We start from the raw sequence: 25,963 nt of genomic DNA on the forward strand, positions 1-25,963 counted from the left end.
CTGTAGACTCAAGTCCTCCTTGGCATTAAATGCTAGAATGAGAGGGTCTAGTAAGTGCATGTAAAACTTATTTTTAGAAAAATATTTTTATTACAAATTGATATGTTATCTGGCTTTCTTTTAATGCAATACAATGAATCACAGCCGTCTGTGTCTCCCAGTGGCTTACATTATTGCCAGTTCAGTGTTAAGTGAGTAATTTACACCAAAACCAAAGAAAACATCTATGCTTTCATGTCCGAAAACATTACTTTCATAATAAATTCAGACAAGCTCAATACTGACTTGTTTTCCACCAGTTTATTTTCATGAATATTTATATCTATATAACATCTTATGGCTGAATCCAAAATCCCGCAAACCCTCAGATATAGCTCCTTAGGTCCAGAATTAAGAACCACTGATTTAGGGTAATGATTTCATTTGAAATCCACCTCTACACCTCCACATTCACTATGTTCATGTCTTCTTACAATTTCTCCTCTTGCTCTTTCCAGTACACCAGTGTCCTCCACTGTACTCAGCTCTTCTCCTATCCTCATATCTGATCTCCTTCTATCTCTTCCACTCTTCCTTTCCTTCTCATTACACCCCTTCCTCTACCCACACCTCCACCTCTTTTTTTCCCACTTCTTTTACATATTTTCTTGCTCTATTTATACTTTCTCCTTTATATCTTCCTTATTATGTAATGCAATTGTAATAAATGCGTAATCATTTGGTAAAACTGCGTTTCCTGTGTTGCGTGTATTATTAAATCCAGTTTGGGGCTAATTGAAAACATACCATGTTCATTTGATAATATGACAAATTCCAGAGTTTAGTTTGTTGTGTTTGGACAGATTGTACTGTTTGTGATTTGTGTAAAGCCAATAAAAAAGCTGTGATCATTTTTTCCTGATATATTAAAGATTTGGTTGGATGTATGAACTATTATGAAAACATCTGAGAATTTTGTACGCAGTGTTTTGAGTAAATGATTGTCATTTGTGTCAAATGAATGAAAACTTACAATCAGTTAAGGACATTTACAAAGAGCTCATGAGTTCACTGTTTTGAGAACAGTGATCCGAGTTCGGGAGAACAGCACTCTTAGAGACATTAATTGTTGTAAATACAACAAACAAGAATATTTTTGATTAATTGTGGTGGCGTTTGCTTGAATGACACTATTTTATGCCTACGCCAGACTCGTTTGCTTGTTGTTAAGCTTAATGGAGGGCTATTACTGTATTGAGACGTTTTAAAAGTGGTTGAATTTCATAGCAGTGATAAACATGTCGAAGCCCAGAGCAAACACACTATCTGTGCTCATGCCTGCCCAGATCTGTCACAACACAACAACACTGCTACAGATACTCTCACTGGGGCTAGTGTCTTTCTGACAGAGAATTAGAAGTTTCATATGCTCAGGGTTTTATCTCTGTGTGTTTATTTTAACACATATTTTAGTTTTATTTCTGTATTGGTTTTCACAGTTCATATTGCACCATACAAACATTCCCAGTGTGCAAAACTAGAGCAGCAGCGGCTGGCAAAATCTCCCTGTTGGTAAGAATGAAACCAAGACTCAGCATGGTGAATTCATTCTGCTTTGGCTGTCATGCTGAAAATACCACCAAACACTGACATACTTATCTTTCTCTTTCTGTTTTGAACATTGCTGTATATAAATGTACAATTGCTAGATGTGCACATAATTATGACATATCAGATTTTACAAATAAAATAAGAATTTTTGCACAATTATCCTTTATTTTTATCCCTGCATGGTACAGCCAGTTTTTGCACTCAGTTTTTGAGTAAAATACAGTAAAGAACAGATGAAGAAAACATTGTTCAAGTGGTTTCTCTTTGGTTGAACATCATGTGTCAATGCCAGTGATGGTTTTTTTAAGTGTACTTGCAGTTATCTGCAGCAAACATGCATGAGGAGACCAAGTGAATGACTTCAGCTTCATAACAGAGAATTCAGACAGGAACGTGACATCTGTCAATAAAGGAAGGATACTTCAGTTTTAGATTTAATGAAGATGATCATGGAGAAAGATGAATTATTCCTCTGAAGCAATATCTTCAACAAACCATACAATTCTAATTATTAACTTAGCAGATGCTTTTATCCTAAGGAACGTCACAAGCAATTTATCATGAGCAACAATATTCATACATATTACACACTGCCAAATATAAACAAACAAACAAACAAAGTGTGTTCATGGTTATGGATTAGTTCCTGTAAGAGGAGCTTCTTCCGCTGTTTCTCGAAAGTTGTGATGGTGTCAGCAGATTGGTTTGAGGTTTGCAAACCTCATTCCACCAAAAGGGCCCTCCCATGGGTCATTAAAACCTTAAAATGCTTAAAGATAGCTCAAATATTACAACAAAAAGTCTTTATTATGAAATATTTGATTATTTGCAGAATTCTGTTGATGTAGATTAATGCAGATTCTCACTGATGCGTTTAAAGGCAGTCAGGCTAGACTTTTCTCCATTGACATTCACTGACCGCATGTGAATGTGGGAGACCACGGGCATATGACACTTTGAGGAATTCTGTCCTGTGAGTTCATATGACATGAACATGAGTGACCAATGAAAGATATAAACAACCTGCAACAAGTGTTGAAATATTTTCACGTTTTCAATGAAATTAATGGGTGTTATTTATTTATTGACATCATATCCTGTCTGTTGTGGTGCCCTGAAAATTTCTTGAAGGCTCAAATATAATTTAACTGCAGCTTTAAGACTTTTTCCATTCCCACTTATACCTTAGGAAACCTGCTTCATGTTTTCTTCACACTAGCCAAATTTGCCATCGATTTCCTGCTGTATTGAATGATCGTCGTTTGACATGTTTAGTGTGTGATGGCAGCATCTGAGAGAAAACAGATGCTCAGGCTCTGAGGTGAAGATGCAGTGAATATAATTCAAATGTAACACACAATCATGGCACTTCTGTCATCATTTACTCAACCTTCAAGTCATCCCAAACATGAATGACTGTTTTTCTTCTTTGGAACTTAAAACAAGATATTTTGGAGATTACTGGATTTCAGAGATACATTTTTACAACATCTTTTATGTTCCAGTGAAGGTAGAAATGCACTTGAGTCAGTAAATTATGCCTTTTATATTCTTTTTGAAAATATCTCTTTTAAGTTATTTATTTATTTTGAATGAATTCCACAAATAAATCATTTTATTCCATTCAGCCGCCAATCATCAAAGCAGTCACGGATGTCCCACATGACATTTTACAGTTTTGTTTAATAAATAGGTAAAGTGTGTAAAGGCCTGTTTTTATGCTTAAATATAATACTCCCATAACCGTATTTAATGACATCTGGCTAAAGACAAAATGTGTTTTTATAGTTTGAGTAAAAGAAAGAAAGAAGAGATACATGATTTATTTTTAGATCTATTTTTTGAGATGTATTTATTTAGTTTGTTCTGGTGTATTAATTTTATTAGTTCATATCTTAAAAAACATTACATTTTATGTTAAATTGTGCAACAATCCTGGAACAGAAGGTTTGGGAAGCAACTTTCAGTTGTGAAGCACAAGATGAAGAAAAACAGTGATGTGTTGCAACAGCCAAAGACCTTTGCCAATGGTTTACAATAAATCTCAGCTTTTTGCCATAGTCACAGTTTTATTTTTTATATTCATTACAAATATGACCACTATATCAGCTACTGTGACTTCACAATGAGCTAGAGCTGGAAATGACTGATGTAGCAGCATTGAGAATCAAAATGATCATCTGTGTCTGCATTACAATAATGTCTTTAATTCACACATTACCTGTTATAGTGTTATATGTACAGTACTTAGATTCCCAGCATGCACTGTGGCATTGATCAGTTAAGCGGTTGCATTGATTTTCTATTTACTGCATCTATTTAAAATTCTCATTATCACCATTGCCACGTTTTCATGAAAAATGTTAGTACTTTTGCACATCTGGCAGAAGCTTTGTCAGATCCCACACCTTTACAAATCAGTAGTACTTCTGTCACTAGCACATTATGTTTATCTTAACACAAGCTTTAAGGTCACACATCTACACAGAGAACATTGATCACTCCTGCCGTTGTGTCAGCTGACCTCCTTTCTTCCGCTGGCCAATCATGGCAGGTAAAGCCTCTTGATTTGAATCAGGGTCAGACTGAGGTAACTGTGTGAAAGAGAGTGGAAAGAGCCAGAGTGAAGAGGAGAGAGACAGATGATGATGATGTTAAAAGCTTTGATTCACCATGTTTGCTGTGTAAATCAGTTTAAACGGAAGAGTAGACGTGTAGGAGATCCACAACATTGTCACATGGATCGCACAGAGCGTCTGTCCATCATGTCTGCGTGTTGCCCAGAGGAGTGCTGGTCGAGTCCGTCCCAAGCTCCCCGCAGCGGCCAGGAGACAGACGCAGGGTGTTGAACAGGGATGTCCTGAAGGACTTGCAGAGGAAGAAGTAGATGAGAGGATCCAGCACTGAATTAAGGGAGGACAGCCACAGCGTGCTCTCCTTCAGCTGGAAGAAGAACAGCTTCTGCTGGCAGTTGAACATGCGTCCTCGTGTCTGGCTGATCGTGTACGGCACTCGGGCAAAGTGGAAGGGAACGAAGCAAACAAAGAAGACGGCCAGCACCAGGAACACGTTCACTTGAATGCTGCTCTTGTTCAGCTGTCTGTGCGGCACATTCGCTGCCTGCCTTGCCTCGTGTTGAGCTCGAGTGCGGGCGTAAGACTTGTACAGCTCTTTTGAGATGAGCGTGTAACATATTATCACGGTTATGAGGTTTCCCCAAAAGATCACCTGGCACACGTGGTTGACCAGCTCATGCCACTTCAGTCCCAGATCCGTCTTGAGGTCACTGCATTTGAAGCGGTCCGAAGTGTTGCGACGGCTGGTCAGGATCACGTTGGGCAGCGCGAGAGCAAACAGCGACGTCCATATGAAGGCCGAGAGGAGCTTTCTGCGGAACAGCCGTCTAGCGTTGGTGCCCACAAAGGGCCACATGGTCTTCCTGCAGCGGTCGATGCTGATCAGGCCGAAGAACAGGATGCTGATATACATGGTGAGGTAGAACAGCACAGACGACACGCGGCAGACAAACACTCGCACGCCGACGGTTGCTAAGTTGGCGTCGCCGAGGATCTTGAAGGGGAAGGTGAGGGTCATGATAATATCAGCCACGACAATGTTCTTCAGATAGATGATGAAGTGAGATTTACTGGGGATTCGGAGGAACACCCATGCTGCCAGCCCATTCAGAGACATGCCCAGGATGAAGAGGATGGTGTAGAGGAGGGGAAACACGGTCGTCTTCAGAGCGCTGTCGCGGGAACAGGCCTCCGACGTCTGATTCCTGTCGGTCTGGTTGGAGTAAGTGTCCGTGACATCTGCCGGCACTGTTGTGAGCTCCACGGAGGAGTAATTCCTGTCACACAAACACACACTGCCTATATTTAGAAGAGCATACTACCATAATGACTAAAGAACATTTTTAGCATATTCTTTTTAATAGTATAATACAAAGGACTTACTGTATCACAATTTTTATATTAAGTGTCTTTAGCTACTATGTACTACATTTAACCCGTGTGCGGTGTTGAAAACCCAGTAACGCTTTAGAATAATGGTCCGTCAATAATAAATAACTATGGAGGACGTAATGCAGGACTAATCTGTAGTACTGCTTTAACACATAAGCTACTACTATTAACTAATATAGAAACAAGCTTAACTAATCAGTAAGTAATATCAAATTTAGGACTAAGATAGTTCCTTATTAGCTAATCAGTAATTAGAGAACGAGATTGGCATCATTATGACAAATTATAAAGAATGACTAATTAATAAAGCTTTAAAGTGTCTGAGATATGAGCAATTATATATTTTTTACCCTCAATGTGGTCATGAAATGCATCATTAATTACTCAAGTGTTGCCTAGTCACTATGCAGCGATCTGGACCATTATTTTCTTTTTCAAAAACATCTTTTTCACTTTTAAAGTAATGGTACAGATCAATAGTAGTTCTTGAAGGAACTAGTAGTTCCTTTTTTTTACTCAGAACGTGGTCATAAAATGAATCATTTATTAGTCATTCTTCAAGAAGTACTAGTGATCTGGACCATTATTTTAAAATGAAAGTTTTTAAAATAAAAAAGATGTTTTTCACTTTAAAATAATGGTGCAGATCACTAGTAGTTCCTGCATAGTGACTAGGTAACACTTGACACTTGTTTATGACTATATTCAGAGTAAAAATGATGACTGATTACGTCTCAGACACATGATAATGTTCTTTACATTTCGTCAGTTAGTTAATAGGTATAGTATTATTGATTAGCTTATAAGGAACTATCTTCTAAATTTGACATTACTGATTAGTTAAGCTTGTTTCTATATTAGTTATTAGTAGTAGCTGAAGGGTTAATGTAGTACTGCTCATTAGTCCTGCATAGTTACTTATTAATGACGGAGCATTATTCTAAAGTGTTACCCCAAACCCTATAACACCTTTGTGTTCCCGGTCAAAAATTGCTTGTAATTTGCTCGTTATGCTATATTATCACCAAATATAGGATTCAATCTTTTTGTCAACTTGTTTTCTTTCAAAGTTTTGTATTTATTTTTGAAACTGACTAATTGTAGAGTAATGAAAGATTTAGTAGGCCGGTCATTTTTGACTGGGAACACCAAAAGAAGAAAAACTCATAAAATGGTGCAAGTAATTATACCCAGTAAAGTAAAATTTTAGTCCAATGCGATAACGTTAACTAACATTTTCGGGAAAAAGAAAATCCTCTCTGGGTCAAAATGACCCAAACACAACATGAGGGTTAAATCATTCATTTGATATAATCCACATTTTGTGTGCATGCACGTTTCTACATTGTTACTTATATTTAAAAAATACCTGCTTATAATTACAGCTGTAATTAATTCCCTTACACTTTAACACTGACACTAACCCTAAACCTAATCCTGTAGTAAATACATGTAATTACTTAATATTACTCAGTATTTAAATGTATAATTACAGTGTAACAGAGACACCTTAAAATACTTTTAAGTGCTGAGTAATATTAAGTTATATTGGTTTGGTTTAGGGATAGTGTTATGCAAAAATTATGATTATTACTGTAGCAACTGCATGTAACATTTGTAAAAGTGACACTGTAAAATACCCAATACAGTTTTGCAATACAACATTTACACAATAAATACATTTTACTTTATATATATATAGTATTTAAAGACACCTTATATAAAGTGTGACTTTTTTTGGTTTATTTTTTATTTTTTTGCCAGGACACACAAATTATTTCAAATATTACCTTCAATATTAATGTTTAACGTAAACAGTAAATATAAAGAAATACATTTCCGTTTTAAAAATAGCATTTAGAGCAGTGTAGAGAAAGAGAGGTTAATGCATGCATCATGTGAAGATAGCAGTACTCATTAAAACACTGTGAAACATTTTGTGATGTTCCACAGAAATTATTATTATTATTTGATTGTTTTGTAAATCACTTAAGTGTCAGTGTATTATGTCAAATGTAACACGTACCTCAGCATGACTCCAAGATAAAGAGTGATGAGTTTTCCCTGAGGCAGGTCTCACTTCATGGTTTCAGCAAACAATCTTTATTTTGGACCTTTCTGAAAGGAAATGAATCTTACTCTCTCCCTTCTGCTTTCTGCTTCCTGCCATGCCATGCAGACACAAGGGGAAGTTTAAAACGGTCTAAAATCTGCTATAATGTCGACTCTGTGTTAGTTCAACACTGTTTTTGCTGACCAAGCCAAAAAGATCATGAGTCTGTGAGCCTTAAACCACTGAAAATACAACACGTTTGACCTTCAATTTAATGTATTTAAAGAGTGCCAATGTTCATTTTCAAAAATGTAGAGCTTTTCTCAATACGTGTTATTTCAAAGCAAATTTTTCATAAAAATTTGTCTTCAAACACCCTGTGAGGAACCGGACTCCGCTGGCGAAACTCATGATCCTCTGGCATTATAATGAATGTACATATGCTAAATATTATCCAGTTACACAGTTACTTGTACACATGTGTTGTACAAGTCATGCTGAAAAGATTAAATTATCAGTTCTCACTGCACATATTGGGTGCTTTCTTAAACGTTTGGCTTAAAGGTGGCATATCCCGGCTGCCATGTCATCAAGTTCAGCCGAATCTCATCTGAATGAATGATCCTTGGAAGGCAGTCTTCGTTTTGTAGCCTTCATTATCATCCAATCACTCATACTCCTTTACACTAGTTCACAAAAAAAGTGTCTTCAGGTAATCAGCTCATGCACAGAGACTCCAAGACATGAAATGGGTGTCAGACTGCAAGAAGTGGTGTAGGTTACACAACTGCACCAAAAGGCGGCAGTATTGGAGTGGATATACCATATATTTGTGATCTAAGTGCACCTGACGGTGTTAATATTAAATCACACAGTTATAAAAATAAAAACGAGCCAAATCATTAAACTGTTGTCAAAGCAGCAAATGGTCCAATTTGGCTTGGAAACCAGTTTCCCAATCACTCTTAGACTTACCATCCCACACATGTGCAGCTTCTATTGTCACAAATCTGTATTATTAAAACTATAATAAAATAATATCCCACACAAATTTGATTTATTAATCTTTCTAAAAATCTTTTCATTTTGTTCATGAAAGGTAACGGATACTTTCATCATGCCAAAATCGAAGAGAAGATACAATACAATAGACAGACATCCATCTACTACACCACCATTTTGACGCACATGTTGATTAACAGAGGAACATGTTAGGCATGAAATATTCACACTGGTGTGCACATGCAATAACATTTGCATCTCCAACGTGCATTCTAGTTATCCTTCAGTGTAAATCTGTGGTATTTTGACACCCATTTTACCTTCAAACAGGGCAAAATTGTGTTATCACTTCTGGAGCATGTGCACTGACTAGACCTCAGCTCCAGCCTCCGACTTCTTGTTAATATCATTGTCTAAAAACACCAGTAAGCTACACAGAAATTATGAAAAAGGGTTGAAACTCTCCTCTTCAACATCTGCATTTCTATAATCTGCCAGATTAATTATCTGAAACTTTGTCCAGAAAGGAAAGGAAACATTTCTCTCTTTCCACAGCCCTGGAGGGAGACCTTTCTTCTTTCTTTAAATGGACGATGCTGAGATATGAAAGTATTGAATTAGTAACCCGTCCATGCACGAGAAAATGTAGATAGCATAGAACCAACAAAAACACAAAACCTCTTAATGGTTAAAGCATCCTCGGCGTTTCATAATATGGCTGTGAAGAGCACATTTTCTCTGGCAGACACGCAGACTAGTAAAGGCTAGCTGAATGAGTAGGCAGGTCTGTGTTTGTTCAGTGCAGGGTTACTGCTTCTGCAAAAATGTTGGCAGCTCGCTCTATGAACAGATTTATTTTTCCATAGACCCCTTTCTTTGCTCAACACAGACTGAAGTTTTGTGCTACCATTATTATTGAAGAAGAATCTCAGTCCAACTAAAAACAGAAGGTAGGGTTCAGAATAAATGCTTCCAACTTTACATACATGTAACCCACAGAACTTTATTTTGGCTGAAATCCATACATATGGCTCCTCAGACTACTTGGAAACTTAAAGACTGATGTACTCAGGTACAGTTGTGCTGACCATAGACATGAGCATGAAGCTCTGAGCATGGACATTGACTTCTGTCAGTCACAATGTACACCTCACTTCTATGGCAATTATATTTTGTTACATATTAGTTGGCTAATTTAACAGTATAAATTTATTCGGAGCACATGCACATTTTCCCCAGCTCCTGGAGGTACACCAACAGTACACAATCTTGAACTCTTCCTGCACTGCGTTCCAAATTATTATGCAATTGACATATCATTAAGATTTCAGTAGAATAAACATTCAGATTTTAATTTTTCTAAGAAAATGTTTGTTTGTTTATTTATCCATGTCTTTTTAGATAACTGGTATCAATCTCAGACAAAATAATTTGCCAGGTCTATGGAAACCCTACTTAGAGGTTGTTCCACATTATTAAGCAAGTCACAGTTCTCATGCAATATGGGGAGGAAGAAAGATCTTTCTGAAGATGAAAAGCATGAAATGGTGCAATGTTGTGCAAAAGGCATGAAAACAACTAATATTGTGTGAAAAGGTTTGGTTTGGAGTGGCTGAAATGCATCTTTACGCACAATTGCCAGCCTGCATGGGGAGCTTCTCAAGACTCCAGAGACTCCAGCAGCTTCAAATACCTGTTTGCTGCTCAACACTGGCTTTTTTTATAGCTGCCCTTTTAATACAATTCATTTTTTTGACAGGAACTTTCCTCAATAAGCCTTTATCTGACTGAGTTCTGCTGTGCTCTAAATCACTCACAAATCCTATGATAATTCGATAATCTCCATTCAGTTTCACACAATATTAGTTGTTTTCATGCCTTTTGCACAACATTGCACCATTTCATGCTTTTCATCTTCAGAAAGATCTTTCTTCCTCCCCATATTGCATGAGAACTGTGACTTGCTTAATAATGTGGAACAACCTCTAAGTAGGGTTTCCATAGACCTGGCAAATTATTTTGTCTGAGATTGATACCAGTTATCTAAAAAGACATGGATAAATAAACAAACAAACATTTTCTTAGAAAAACTAAATTCTAAATGTTTATTCTACTGATATCTTACTGATATGTCACTTGCATAAATTGAAACGCAGTGTAAACAAACACACCTGATTCAACTCATCAGCTTGAGACTCCAAAGCTATGTTCAGACTGCAGGAATATTGGATTTTTTCTTAAATCAGATCTTTTCAGGTAGACTGTCCACATTATTAATCACAAGTGATCATATAAGATTTGTGTGTCCAGACATAACCAGCCTATCTGCATGAGTTGCTTTGGTAATGACGTTGGCGTACCCTTGAATGTGGCGAGGCTTTCAAAATGGATGCAGGATACATAGAGGTGCAAATCTCACTCTACAAATAAGCGCCCTGTCAGAACTCCTCTGTCACACAGGACAATGCTGAAATCATTGGACATACCATTTGAACACCGTATGAATACTTCAGCATTTCCGTCACCAGTTTTGACATTATCGTCGTATGTCACATTAAGTGTGACGCAAAATTTTTAAATCTGATTTGAGCAGCCAGAGCGTCTAGACTGAGACACATCTGTAAAAAATCTGATTGGAATCGCATTTCAAACCACCTCCATATGTGGTTTGAATCAGATTTGAAAAAAAAAACAACAACTCACAATTACATGTCTTTGTTTTTGCTTTCCAGATGTTCAAAAACCCATTTGGATATCTGATTTTTAGTGGCAGTCTGAACATGGCACCAAGAGTTGAAATCCACGGGTTAGATTAGTGCAAAGGTCTCCAAACTAAGTCCTGAAGGGCCGCTGTCCTGTAAAGTTTAACTCCAATCCCAATTAAACACACCTGAACCAACTCATCAAGGTCTCAGTAGTTATTCAAGAAACTTTCAAGCAGGTGTGATGGAGCTAAACTCTGCAGCACAGTGGCCCTCCAGGACTGAGTTTGGAGACCTCTGGATTAGTGCTTTTCAAACCTGTCCACTACTGTACATTTTGGATGTTTTTTCTCTTTTGGCTACTTTTTTCCACCAGTAATGATTTTCTCACAAATGGTCTGAGTAATGTCCTCTTCCAAAACAGTAAGTGGGGCTACAGCTCAAATGATCCGAGACTACTCTTATGTACACTTCAGGCAGATCCATCTCACAAAATTCATCTTGACATACTGTAAGGCTGAGCAATATTTGGTCAATGATTTATGTGTCAGCATTCCCAAAACATTTCCCTCACGGTCCACCACTGGCCATGTGTGAACTCTTTGTATACACCTTCTCCATTTTTCTCATTTTCTCTCTCAATCGCAATGTAAAAAACACTTGCATATAAGATTAAATGTGTTAGACAACATTATAAACAGTAATAATAATAATATGATTCTACAGAATATTTACTTACACACACGCCACCACCACAAAACACATTCTGTTGACTTTCCTTCCTTGAGAAGCTTCAAAGGTCAAATATCCAGTAATGAGCACGTCTATAAGTAGTAAGTGGGGAGGTTAACATCTGCCTGATAGATGGAGCAAAAACATGACCTCCAACCACTGCAAACACACTGAGGCCTGTTCAACACACAAGACAACCCTTACTGGAGATGAGGAGTTACAAATAAACAGAGACGCTTTGTTACTCTAATGAACCCCATACTACAACGTTTTCAAGCTCTAATAGTACTACATTTCCAGTAGCATTATCAGCGCTAGTAACATAGAGAATATAATAAAATGTCTGATTACATAGAATAGCCCTGCACCGCTCTCAGTATCATCTTTTATTTGAGGTATTATTATCACAGTCAAGACCTATAGCCTAAATATACCTGCTGGTGACAGTCCTATTAAAATATCTATAATTTTCATTAACACAGAAACCTGCATTTAGACCCATTCACAGGCCAATTATAGAAAGCATCCAGTGTTGTTCTGTCAGAATTTCCAGTTTCCAGACAGTTTGAAAGTTAAGACTCCAGTTCCCTTGGCAGGCAATAAATCTACACTTCACCACTTTAGTCCAACCATAAACCCTGACCTCTAAAGGTGATCAGGTCACGCCATCAATAAAGTCTGTCAAGGACACATGCTCTTTGATTGTATACTTGATTGAGAGTTTTTTTTTGGAAGTTTAAGATTCAGGTTTTGATGGGAATTAAATTTTATAAAGGATGATGTTTAAAATTTATAGCAACTCACCCAAACCATGACCTAATCTGGCAGGTTTAATCCCTGATAGTGACATCACATTGACTACACGCTGAATCAGCATAATTAGCTAATTTTCCTCTATTTTATCAAATGTAACTAAGGTGAATGACTATATTAGACTGCTGGAGTAGTTTTTACTCTACAAAAAATGGTTTTCAGTATGGTAACACTTAGGGTTGGGACAATAAATCGATTCATCCCGATTCATGGATTGATTCTGAGATTTTCCGAATACATCGCGATTCTCTCTTGAATCAATTCTAAACTTAACAGCAGATAGCACTCTAGGCTAGTGCAGATGAAGTGCTCATGAAGAAGAGCACTCGTGCATTCAGCTGATAATGTACTCCCCAGAGGACTAATAAGAACTGCTAGGGCCTATATACAGGTTCGTACTTAATGTGAATGATGCATAATTAATTCTAGTGAAGATCATGGTAACCCACTAGTAATGACTGAAGTGTTACTACATCCTTCTAAAGGAATTACTAATATTTGGAACAGTATTCTATAGTAAAAAGCATTACAAAACCCAAAACCCCAAAAGCTTACAATGACTTCAGTCATTACTAGAGAGTTATCATGCTTTGCACTTTAGAATACTGTTCGGAATAATTAGTCATTCCTTTAGAATGATGTAGCAACACTCATTACTGATCTTCACTACACCTGAAAACAATTCATTCAGAACCGATGCCTTCTCACACACTGACACTCTGTTAGTCAAAGTAAGTGACCTGACTCGTGTAAGATTTACTTAATTACATGAACAAAATTAAACTTTAAGGTTATTCCCTTGTGTGTCCTTATTATGTCCACTCAAAAAGGCACATAAGATCCTTCATGAAAGTAGGAAGAATGAGGTACTGAGCTAAAGATGAATCTGTCCCTTGTGTCTGAAGAACAGAGGTGTGGATTTTAAAATCCTATCGTGAAATTCCAGGGGTGCTGGTGAAAGGTGTTGATCCAAGCAAAGGTTGAAAAGTGGGAAGCCATGGAATGTTACTTGGGGAGAGGAAAACCTGGAGAGCCTTTAGTTTACACCAGAGTCTGCTCTTGGAATCATGCTCATCCTAAGTGTGTGTGTGTGTGTGTGTGAAAATGTGTATGCGCATGCAAGCATCCATCTGTTTTACATAACTGAACCTTTCTATGAGAACACAATCTTTATAAATGTTTCTAAACTCATTATTTTTCAACTCAACACTACTTGGCAGAACAAAACAATCTACAGAAATGAAGAAATACATGCATAGTGAAAAGGAAAGCAGTTCAAGCTAACCCAAGAGGGCCATCATATACATTTTTCTGTGGCAAGCCTGGTTGTTTGACCCCAGGACACTTCTCAAAAGGGTAATAGGAACATTGCATGTTGTGGTCCCATTTTAAATAAACATCTTGAGCAGTGAACTTAAGCTTGTAATTTTTTTACAAATATGTTCCACGACCACAGTAAGGCATACTTAATAATCTTGGCAACAACAACAGTAAAACTACACAAAGAGAGATAGAAACCATATTGTATTGTAACTCTTATTGGTATACGAATAAACAATTCCCAATAAAAAAGTTATTTCAAGTTACAATTGCTATAAAAAGCTCAATCATTTACATATCACTTTTATACATATTTATTTTAGTTTGTCTCAGAAATAAGCATGTCAGTTAGGCAAATCATAATAATTTGATAACATTCACTCTGATTCACTCTTCTACATGACATATAAAATTACATTTTTATAATTAAAGGTGACCTTGGGTGTTATGAAAGGCGCTGTTAAATAAAAATGCATCATCATTTTATATAGAGAGAATAGAATCCTCACAGTTCTTGTTTTCCTCCCCTACAGCATAATTACCCATGTTTCGTCTGTTAAATGTCTTTGCTAGACCTTCACTCACTACCTAGCAGGCCATTCCTTTTGAGGAGTCACAGTGGTAAAGTCATGAAATCATGACCATCCTTATATTATTGTCATGTATGTTGTTCTGGTATCTCTGCCCAGGTAATTAAAGGCTATACACTTGTAATTACCAGAATGCGCTCTTGTGGGATTTCGTATTATAAGTGTCCCTTGTGCATGGAGAAGCTCACTGCCTACAGGTCTTTCCTTTCCAGTTGTAGAAAGAACAGACCGATCTGGCAGCTCCCAGGTTATATCTGGTGTAGGTATTCCATTAGCAATACATTTAAGATGAAGAGGAACTCCAGCCACTCCTCTCATAGTTGCTGGTGGCCCATTAGTGATCCGTGGTGGATGTGCAATAATTATGACAGGCACAGCAAGAACTGCCTCACCAGCATCATTCTTTGCTCGGCACACGTAATTCCCGCGATCATGCATGGTTGTCTCGTGTACAACAAGTGTCCCATTGTCCATTAAATGGTAGCGTCCAGTCACCTGCGGACGTGCAAGAACAAAACCTCCTGGTGTGGTCCAAGAAACACTAGCCTTGATTTCATCTGTCAGGCAATGTAGGAATAGTGTCTCTCCAGAAATACCTCGAATAACCCCCTTTGGCCGTGTTAGAATATAAGGCTTTTGAATCACCTCAAAAACAACCAGCTTCTCAATATACCCCACTTTGTTTTTTGCAGCACAACGGTAATTACCAGTGTCCTCTATGCTGGAGTTATAAATAACAAATGTGCCATCCATACCCAGACGATATCTTGAGCCCTCAAACCCAGGTCCTCCACTGAACCGAGTTCTGTTGGGTAGCATCCATATGATCTCAGGTATAGGTTGCCCATCAGCAGAACAGTTTAGCACTGCAGTTCTCCCTACCCGAGTCACTACTCTCTCATTAAAAGGGTTCTTAAAAATGGGCCTTCTGAGCTTGTCAATCACTTCCAGTTGAACCAACATGACTGCTTCACCTCCATTATTCTGAGCCATACAAATAAATTCTGCTGTATCTGACGGCCGAACATTACGAATCTCTAGCGTACCGTTGTTATGGACATTAATCCTGCTGCCATAATATGGAGCAGTAAGAAATATATTGTCAGGCATGATCCATGTGATCTTTGGTGCTGGATTCCCTTCAGCCTTGCAGTCTATCAGCTTTCTAGTATGTTTGACTGCTGTATCTTTCATCACAGTTCTATTTTGTTTGAAGCCATTGATGATGGGTGGGTTTCCATCAATGTCCAGCTTATATACTTTATTCTCCTCACCTGCAGCATTTCGAGCCATGCACACATATTCCCCAACATCAGCTAATTTAACATTTCGTATATCAAGGGAGCCATTAGCATGCACTAAGTAACGCTCATTTGATGCAGCAATCATGTCTTTGGAAGGCAGCATCCAAAGGACCTTTGGCTTAGGCTCACCTATAGCCTTACAGTCAAATCGAATGTTTTCACCTGGTTTCACTTTGGCGTAGGAGAGCTTTGGGGGTTGAATGCGAGGCACTGCAGATACCACACTTATGTGAACATGCATCTGGTCCTTACCCAGTTTGTTTTCAGCATAACAGGTGTAATCACCTTCCTCATCAGTACCCACATTATTCAGGTACAGTGTTCCATTATCAAACAAGATGTACCGTTTGAATTGATCTCCTTCTGTTTCATCTGCTTGCAGGGCACTATTCACCAAGGTCCCATCAGGAAGTCCCCAAGATATATCTGGCATGGGGACACCAGCAGCCATACAATCCACTTTTAGGTCATTGCCATAAGGCACTTGCTTCCTACTAAAGACGTTTGGCTGAATCCGAGCAGGCTTCATAGAAACTGACACCGTCATTAGCTGTACATCATCCCCAACTTTGTTGTGTGCAACACAAAGGAAGTCCCCAGCATCTTTCTCATTGACTGATTCAATGATGAGGGTACCATTTTCCAGGACTTTGATACGGTTGCCCATTCTGAAATGAGAATGTGTTATTTTTTTTAAAATGCATTTATATATGCTCATGTTTAATTCTTTTACCCTTATTGAGATTTACTCTAATTGTTGATTCCAGGGTTAAGTCAGTAATAAAAAAAATAAATAAAATAAAATACAATAAAAAATAAATAGGCCTGGAAAAGTCACTTTTACTCATTATGTTCAGTTCTAAAACATTTCGTCAACAACAAAAAAAAATCTCTGGGGAATCTCTTTCATTCAGAGACGGAGGAGAATATTTTGTAATTTAAACATTACCAACTTCAGCTTCAAGTATTTGCAATCAAACAAAAATAAAATAATTGTTATAGTCTACCTGTGTGATTGATCCACAAGTGCCTTGGAGGGAAGCCTCCAAATAATTTGAGGTTTTGGGTTCCCAACTGCAGAGCAGTTCAGATGAAGAAGATCACCATATATCACATAATTTCTTCTTTGTGATGTCTCAGTGATCTGAGGGGTAGTTTCTGCCTTCTTCACAGAAAGTGTGACAACACGCCTTTCTGATCCTGTAGAGCTTGTTGCAATACACTCATATTTTCCACTTTCAGTTATTCCTACATTCCTCAGGTAAAGTGTACCATTTACAAAAACTGAAACTTTGCTGTGTGAGTAAGTTAGAGGCCATATTATCCTGCCATCATGTAAGACCCAGTGTGTTGTGGGTTGCGGGTCACCATAAGTGGTGCATGGAAAAAAGAGATTCTGCCCAGTATCAGCTTTCACCAGCTGTCGCTTTTCTTCCAGTATTACAGGGGGTGCTGCTACCACCTGTAGATGGACTGTGGCAGTGTCAGTACCAGCTGGATTACTTGCAATGCACTTATAATGTCCACGATCTAAAACCGACACCTCTTGAATAGTTAGTGTCCCCAATGTGGTTACTGTTACTCTGTCATGCTCAGTGTTCAGACCCATAACTTCAGTGTGGTTAGGTAGAATCCATGACACAGTGGGCACTGGCCTGCCCTCTGTCCTGCATTCCAAGTGCACAGTTTTCCCAGCAAAAACCTTCATTTCTCTCATCTTTTTCTCCAATATCCGGGTAGGATAGGCCACAACAGACAATGTAACCTCAAGCTTGTCAGAACCATACTCATTCTGGGCAAAACATATGTACTGTCCACGGTCTTTAATGTTTGTTCTTTGGATGAGCAATGTTCCATTCTTCAAAACCTCAAATTTACCCATTTTCCCCTTGATGGTCAACATATTACCTAATGATATAAAGGAGACAAAAAAGGATCAGCAAAAAAAAGTCCTTTTTTATTTTATGTTGTGACTTAAGACATTCCAAAATGTAAAATAAAATACTATGAAAATGAACATGGTATAACAGTAGGGGTAAGCTTTGTGGTTTCAATTTTGTACCTGTGGTAGATGAGAATCGGTTCCAGCTGATGATGGGCTCAGGGTTGCCAGTGGCGTTGCAGGGGAGGAAAGCATCAGAGTTTGCCAGAACAGTAAAACTGGCAGCTTTTCCGCCATTAATCCTTGGCTTGGAGGTAAAATCCCTAATAGATGAGGTGTCATACCTTGTGTTATCATGTGCATTGGCAGTACTACTGCTGTATGGAAATGGAGTGAACGTGTTGGCTGTTGAATCAATCATTATGTATGAAGTAACAGTTCTACTCCGAGGTATACCAGAAGCATTTGGCTGAGGACACTCTAAACAATCCTTGTATTTCTGTTCATGTATGGTTGGCTGAACTCTGATCGTGGGTCTCTGTGTTGTAAATCTCCAACCTTTTTCTGAGGAATTCCTCATATTCACTCCAGTTGTGGCCAATTTGCCAGCGATTTTAGTCACTGTGATAATTGGAGGTTTTGTGGTTGTTTTCTTTATGGGCCTTCTCCTTCTAGAACCTCGTCTATGATAACCAGGCTTTTGGTTTCCCCACAATCCATTTTGAGAACCTGACAAGTTATTCTGACCAGTGTCTTTCTTTAGTTCACTTCTCATTGTTGGTGGTGCTGATAGAGAGTGAGAAACCCGAAGTGACTCAGTGGTTGTGGACAGCTTATGGGAGGCTGGAAAGCTGAAAAACTCAGGTGTTGTAGATGGGGTTATGACATTGTCAGAAAAATGTATTTCTGTAAAAGAGGAAGAACCTGATGAGTCATCAAATGATGTCTCTGGAGTATTAATATTTTGTCTTGTCACTGGAAGAGAAGCTACAATATGTGTAAGCTGCAGTTCTGTAGTAGGTACTGCAGTTTTTGCCTTGTAAGTTTCTGTTGTGGATACTGAGACCATCTGCTCCTCATTTGAGGACAACGTAAATGGGTTTTGATGTTTGTTGTGGGTTTCTTTCAGTTCCCCCTTGTGTCCAAATGGTCTATGCCAAGGAATCTTCCCCTTTGTGGTTTTAGAAGACATCACGGATGTGGATGTGGTTGTAGTTGTGAGTGTTAGTTCTTTCTCTATGGCATTAGAATAACTTTTATAATCACTGGACTCTTCAGAAATGGAGTGCACCATAGTTGCTGCCATTTGTGAATCAGTGACAGTGTAAGTCTTTCCAGAGACTGACAAATGAGTTGCCATGACAGGTTTTTCTGTCACTGTGAAAGAGGAAGTTGGCATGTGATACCTAGCTGTAGGGTTGACCAAGCTTTGATCCACTGATGTTTTGCATTTATCTGTAGACACTCCAGATGTAACTCTTTTCCCATATTCACAATCTGTGATTTTGTCCATAGTGTGTGAAAATGTAAGATTGTATTCCTTGTTTATAGAAAGGTGTTTAAATTTATCAAGTAAAGATTGTATGTCTGTAATTTTGCTGGGCCGAATGATCCTACGTCTGCCATGAAAGTTACGCCTCTTTCCTGATTGCATCTTTTTGGAGGGAACAATTTGGATCTGGTGTTTGGAGATGATGGTGGACCCAGGAAGGAGCTCTGACTTGATTCTTTGAGTGGTCTGAAATGTGATCTTTTCTCTGTCTTGCTCGGTTGTGGTAACTGCTGTTAATATGGTCTGACTCTTAGGTTCCAAATAGGTGGCATTTGGGCCCTGGAAGTTGTAAAGTGGTGTAGCTCCAGTGGCAACATCTTCTGAGTCCCCAGAGAACTGAAGATCTGCAACTTCTGTCAGAGAAGGTTTGAGAGTAATGAGATTCCCTAAGGGTCCATTTGTTGCTCTCTCATATATGATGGTTTTCCAATCACTATGACTCAACCTATAATCTGACTTGTTTGTATTTGGGGTTGTCTCATAACTACTCAAAGTATAACTGGCCATAATCGGGGTGGCAGGTGTCTGAGAATGAGAGTGTGATGGTGCTTCAACCAAATTTGTTTTCTCTTTTGCTCTTAAGAAATTACTAGTGTTCTCAGGTTTTACTTCAATGGAAGCACTGGTGACAGTTTTGTAAGTCTCTGGGATTTTAATATCTTTGATTGTAATGGTGCTAACTGGTTTATGCTTGAGTGTTTGAGTAGTTGTCATTACAATAAATTCATCTTCAGAGATACCATCCCCTGAGGTTATGTCATTGTCATCAGAGGGTCCTTTAAGTGTTTTAGACCCCTCTAAACTGACTGTATTTTTATTTCCTCCTTTAATTTGAGACTTTCTGATTAAAGTGACACCTTCTTTCTTGTACTTTTTATTAAAGACTCTTCCAGGGTTCCTTCCATTCCCTCTTCTGCGAGTGGGAACCTTTTGAAATCTGGACTGTAGCCAAGTGTATGGTCTCCCTGAGGTAATGCTTCTTGACTCTTCACTAACCCTTTGTGAGAGATACCTACTTCCAAGTTTCTGGCTATCATTTATAATTTGTACAACTTGATCACCAGATTCCTTTACATAATTTGGCCTTGTGCTATATGACACATAATCATGAACAGTTACTTGAAACGCTATCATATCTGCTCCTAGAAAATTTCCAGCTAAACATCTGTAAAAACCTGTGTCTCTAGATGTCAGTTCATGTATTACCAAAGTGCCATTTTTGTGGAGTTCTCTGTTGCCATAGGATTTGTCTAAAACTGTGTGGTCAGGAAGTATCCACTGAATAGAAGCCTGTGGACTACTGGCTGATGTACAGTCAAGAAGAAGGTCCTGACCAAGGGTATGTGAGACTTTATTCCCCTTGATCTCTTCTTCTTCAGTATCCAGGGGCAGCACAGTTACCCTGAAGGCAAGAACATCTGCATCCCAGTAGTTAGTTGTAATGCAATGATAGACACCTGTATCTGAGATTTCGACCGATTTTAAAGTAAGTCTTCCTTCATGAGTTAGTATGATTCTTTGATCCTCACTGTTGTATGGTGCGCGTAATTTACTTCCATCTGGTAGAATCCATTCTACAATTGGTTTAGGATCCCCAATGGCCTGGCAATTCAATTCAGTCACTCCACCAGCAAGGACTGAGTGTTCAGTCTTGGTCTGGTTGTCCCTTCTTATCATTGCCCAGCTATACTGGTCTCTAATATCTTTGCTAACATCTATTTGAACATTGGATAAATATTTGATAATAAGGGTCGGGAATGTTGTTGTAACACGGTCCAGCTGTAGCAGGATTGTACCTTGCATTAACCATTCAGGATTGGCTTTGATTTTTGCTTCAATTTCTGTAAAAATATCATCTGCAGTCGGTAGTACTTGTTTATATGCGTACACTGTATCTGGTTTAAAAGAAAGTAATAATCCTCGCTCAAGTCTCATTGGGGAATCACTATAGGTAGCCAAAATGTTCCAAATCTGGCGTACATCATCATAATCAATGTTGCAGATCAGCGATGTAGAAACTATTGCACTCAGGGCAGTTAAATCTTTGCCATTCTGTTGAAAGGTTGCAGTTAGGTTTTCAATTCCTGTAGGTCTCTGCACATTACACACTATCCTAGCATCATTGTGGAACTGATCTGTCATGTTCATTTCCAACATGCCAAGGGGTGCAACAAAATCCTCTGGAGAGACTGATGTATAGTCACTATCACCCAATGTAAAATTCCTCTGTTTCAAGTGAAGATGAATCCATGGTCTGGTGCACGTGTAGCTATCACTTTGCAATTGCACAATGCTTCTGCCCTTGGAGGAAACTGGGAAGTCACAGTGGGGACACTGTTCTTTTTTGCATTTTAGAACACCTGCAAAAGCAAAATTAATTCTCATTATATGTATATGTAAAAATAAATACAGTTTTATTTATTGGGATTAGGAAAAAGTCCAGTTCCTGATTATTCACACTTCTGTGCTTTTCCTGCTAATTTTATTTTAAGTTCAATATATACCAATCTCACCAGGGTGTTTCTCTATCCACTGGACAAGCCAGCCCATCCGACAATCACATGACCAGGGGTTTCCACTGAGGAAGAGATTCTCAATCTTGTAGCAGCCAGCAAATATAGTTGCAGGCAATGTGGTTAAAACATTATCTGACAAGTAAATGGTCTTGAGAGATGACCATTTCAAAATCTGTCTGAACCGGAGTGATATAAATGTATCTGGATGAAGCTGTTGGAGTAGGTTTCCCTCAAGGTTGATCAACTGCAGCATTTTTAATCCATAAAAACTTTCTGGGTGGATGAAGGTAATGTGATTATGGTCCATATGAAGACGTACAAGATTGTTCAGGCCTCTAAATGTGTTCTTGTTGAGCTTCTCAACTCTGTTATAACTCATTTTCAGAACCTAGACATACAAAAAAATAAAAATAAAATAAAAATCATTAAGATGTGAAAATGAAGTGACTGTATATGATTTTTAAATTGACTCCATTTCAGATAAGCTTCAGACCGTTTCAATGGCCACAGCTAAGAGCACAAATTATAAAAAAAGGACTTCAGTTATACCACAATTCTTATAAAATACACATTTTTCTAATTAGTATCATATTACAGTTATGGTATTACATTTTAAAAAGTTCACTTGAATATCATATATATAATTAAATAAATTAATTCTTCATCTCCCATAATTTTGTGTACTGGACACATTACTCTTTATTGCACTCAGCTGTATTCACTCATGTCTTCTGCATTATTTATACCCAGTTTGTCCCAGCCATTATTCATTGAGGTTTTGTATTTGTTACTTGCACTTCTGAGCACTCTGGCTGGTTTTGTTTTCTTGTTTTTGTGTGGACTGTTTTCATGGTTTTTGACTCTTGCCTGGCTGTATTCTATGATTCTGGATCTTACCCTAAGTCTCAGAGCAAATGTGACAAAAACCTTGATCATCTTTAGATCCAGCAGCATGGTAATCCGGATCATTCCCCCTACCTCTGAGAAGGAGTGGGGGGCACGACTTAAGAACTTGACTGCCCTACACAAGCAGGGAATGGAGGTGGGTGGTTAGCTCAGCTATTTTGGACTTTGGCAGTGGGGCTGGAGTATAAGGATTCAGAAATAATAGAGCTCTTTAATGGATGTCTAGACTAACATTTGCCTTCATGGGAGACAGAGGAACTTAAGACTCTGGGGTTTTGGGGGTTCATCCACACTCTGCTTTCAAAGCTACTGCTCTCCATGCCAGAGATCCCAGTCCCTATGCCACAGCACTCCACACCAGTGGTCCCACAGTCTGTGCCAGAGATCCCACACTCCACACCAGCAGTCCGGCAATCTGTGCCAGAGATCCCACACTCCACACCAGCAGTCTGGCCATCTGTGCCAGAGATACCACACTCCACACCAGCGGCCCAACAGTCTGTGCCAGAGATCCCACACTCCACACCAGCAGTCCGGCAATCTGTGCCAGAGATCCCACACTCCACACCAGCAGTCTGGCAATCTGTGCCAGAGATCCCACACTCCACACCAGCGGCCCAACAGTCAGTGTCAGAGATCCCACACTCCACACCAGTAGAACCACAGATCCCACACTCCATTTATGAGATCCCACTGTCTGCACCACATCTTGCCACACCAGCACTCCCGCTCTTCTCATTGGTGGTCTCACACTTCATGTAGGGGGAACCAGCACCAACAGGGTAAGTCTTTAGATAATGGAATAAATGCACCTCATTATTTTCTTACAGACTGTGTTGTTGTGGCTAAAGGGATGAATGCAATTTAATTTTCATTTGACCTTCAGAGTTCCAAAAAAGGGTCCTCTATCTGCTCGCCGATATTCGGGCAAAGCTGTCCCAGGTGGGCCAAAACTTTGTGTCCCCAGAATCTCAGTTCCACCTGGAGAAGATTAACAGCAGGTGTGAGCTCAAGACTCTGAAAGGGCAACTGGCTGATGAAGGACAGAGGAATCTCACGATCAGTATTACTATGCCAGGCCAATAGTAATGCTGTTCCTTCTTATCCTAATAAGTATTTCATATGATGAGTTGGTCAAGATTGAGGGTGCAAATCTTGAGGACTGTGTGAAAAATGTGATGAAAAGATACATGAAACTCCATAATGCAGTTTTGTTAGTTGCTTTGGTGTATGTCTCAGATCAGAATTGAAAATCTCAACTTGTAGATTAACTTTGACATCATCTAGTCACTTCTGTACATCATAAAAAGCTATTTCTCATGTCTTCAAACAAACAGCAAATGCTTCCGTACACCCATGCAGCACAGAGAATTTCTTCATTGATCCTTGTGATTCTAAACTGCTTAACATCGTCCATGTTAGAGACATCAGCAGTTGAATCATAAAGTTGTCTGATAGCCAACCCTGGTGAAGCTGAAACAGGGTACATTTTGTTCCCCTTGCCGGAATTTCATGTGGAAATAACTGAATTGTAAGTGTGTTAGTAAAACTAATGTTCCTAAGGGTGTATCCAGACATTATCCCAGTTAGAACAAACATACAACTTCAACACCCTAAGGGTGGAGGGTAAAGTGCTGCCCTAATGTAGATTGCATCCAACACATTCAGAGAATGAATAAGCTGGCTAAAGTAAGTTTTTTGTTTTTTTGTTTTTTTTTTGCAGTTGCCTGAGTTCCAACTGAAATAAAACCAATGGTCTATGCATAATGATTCTGGTTCTTTTACAGGTCTCATGATGTGGATCAGGACAGTTTAGACAGAGCCAAATGGAGAGGAGGACGGAGTCATTCCAGAGGTTTGGATGAAGAACAGCATGGTTCACTGGCCATCAGGGGCAAACGTAACCAAAGCAGTCGAAGAGATGCGACAGCCAGCAGGCAACTGGAAAACGTTTCCATTGCTGAAATTCAAACTGAAGTCAAGTAAGCTTGCGTCCTTTTTTTTTTATTTTTTTTTTTATTTTTTTGTGATACTCAAATTAAGTTATTAAAAGTGTGGTTGTTTTCTATTTACTTCAGAGAAGCAGAAAATGCATGAGGCATTCAACCAAACAACAACTGCAGAGCTGAATGAAGAAAAATGCAGTCCTGACGAGGATATCAAAGAAAAGAAAAAGAAAAAAAAAAACTACTCAGGGTTTATCTTAGGTATACAATAAGTGCACACTCCTACAGGTCCCTAGTTTTTGGTGCTGGAGAATATTATGTCTTGTGACACTATGCATTGTAATAATACTGTTGTTTCTCTTACACAGATGACAGCAGCCCAGATCGTTCTGGAACTGGGTGTAATTTGCAGAAGCAATGTGTGGAAGCACAAGCACAACACAGTAAGCAAACTGTTAAGCATCATAACTTCTATTATGTCTTTTTCCAGTGTATATAATTGGAGCAATTCTGTCATGCAATTGTTCCATTTGGTTCTATCATCCATCAGGCCTGTTCTTTCCACCAAGGGTGGTTACTCCACACCAGCGGTCCCATAATCAACACAAGCAGCTCCACAGTCCACACCGGAGATCCCACACTCAACACCAGTGGTCCCACAGTCCGCGCCAGAGATCCCACACTCCACACCAGCGGTTCCACACCAGCAGTTCCACAGTCTGTGCCAGAGATCCCACACTCAACACCAGCAGTTCCACAGTCCATGCCAGAGATCCTACACTCAACACCAGCAGTTCCACAGTCCGCGCCAGAGATCCTACACTCAACACCAGCAGTTCCACAGTCCGTGCCAGAGATCCCACACTCAACACCAGCAGTTCCACAGTCCATGCCAGAGATCCCACACTCAACACCAGCAGTTCCACAGTCCATGCCAGAGATCCCACACTCAACACCAGCAGTTCCACAGTCCGTGCCAGAGATCCCACACTCAACACCAGCAGTTCTACAGTCCGTGCCAGAGATCCCACACTCAACACCAGCAGTTCTACAGTCCGTGCCAGAGATCCCACACTCAACACCAGCA

The 25,963-nt window shown here is 39.0% G+C and overlaps 2 protein-coding genes across 3 annotated transcripts in view; both read right to left on the reverse strand.

Annotated features, from left to right (window-relative positions):
- Positions 1-3,180: 3,180 nt before the first annotated feature.
- Positions 3,181-7,697, reverse strand: p2ry12 (purinergic receptor P2Y12). Its single transcript, XM_067365366.1, has 2 exons — positions 7,585-7,697; positions 3,181-5,443 (listed from the first exon to the last, which is right to left on the reverse strand). Exons 1-2 carry the CDS (start codon positions 7,590-7,592, stop codon positions 4,354-4,356), a joined length of 1,098 nt encoding a protein of 365 aa, XP_067221467.1. The 5' UTR covers positions 7,593-7,697; the 3' UTR covers positions 3,181-4,353.
- A 6,814-nt stretch (positions 7,698-14,511) lies between these two features.
- The window catches only part of igsf10 (immunoglobulin superfamily, member 10), a 29,627-nt gene continuing 18,175 nt past the window's right edge, over positions 14,512-25,963 (reverse strand). For both annotated transcript variants that reach the window (XM_067365567.1, XM_067365566.1), the window contains 4 exons: positions 22,022-22,412; positions 18,137-21,868; positions 17,082-17,982; positions 14,512-16,742 (listed from right to left, as the gene is read on the reverse strand). In XM_067365567.1, the coding sequence (XP_067221668.1) occupies positions 14,828-16,742; positions 17,082-17,982; positions 18,137-21,868; positions 22,022-22,412 (6,939 nt within the window). In that variant the 3' untranslated portion in view covers positions 14,512-14,827. The remainder of the gene's footprint in view (positions 16,743-17,081; positions 17,983-18,136; positions 21,869-22,021; positions 22,413-25,963) is intronic.

Source organism: Chanodichthys erythropterus, chromosome 17 (genome assembly GCF_024489055.1).
Source record: "Chanodichthys erythropterus isolate Z2021 chromosome 17, ASM2448905v1, whole genome shotgun sequence".
NCBI classification, from domain to species: Eukaryota; Metazoa; Chordata; class Actinopteri; order Cypriniformes; family Xenocyprididae; genus Chanodichthys; species Chanodichthys erythropterus.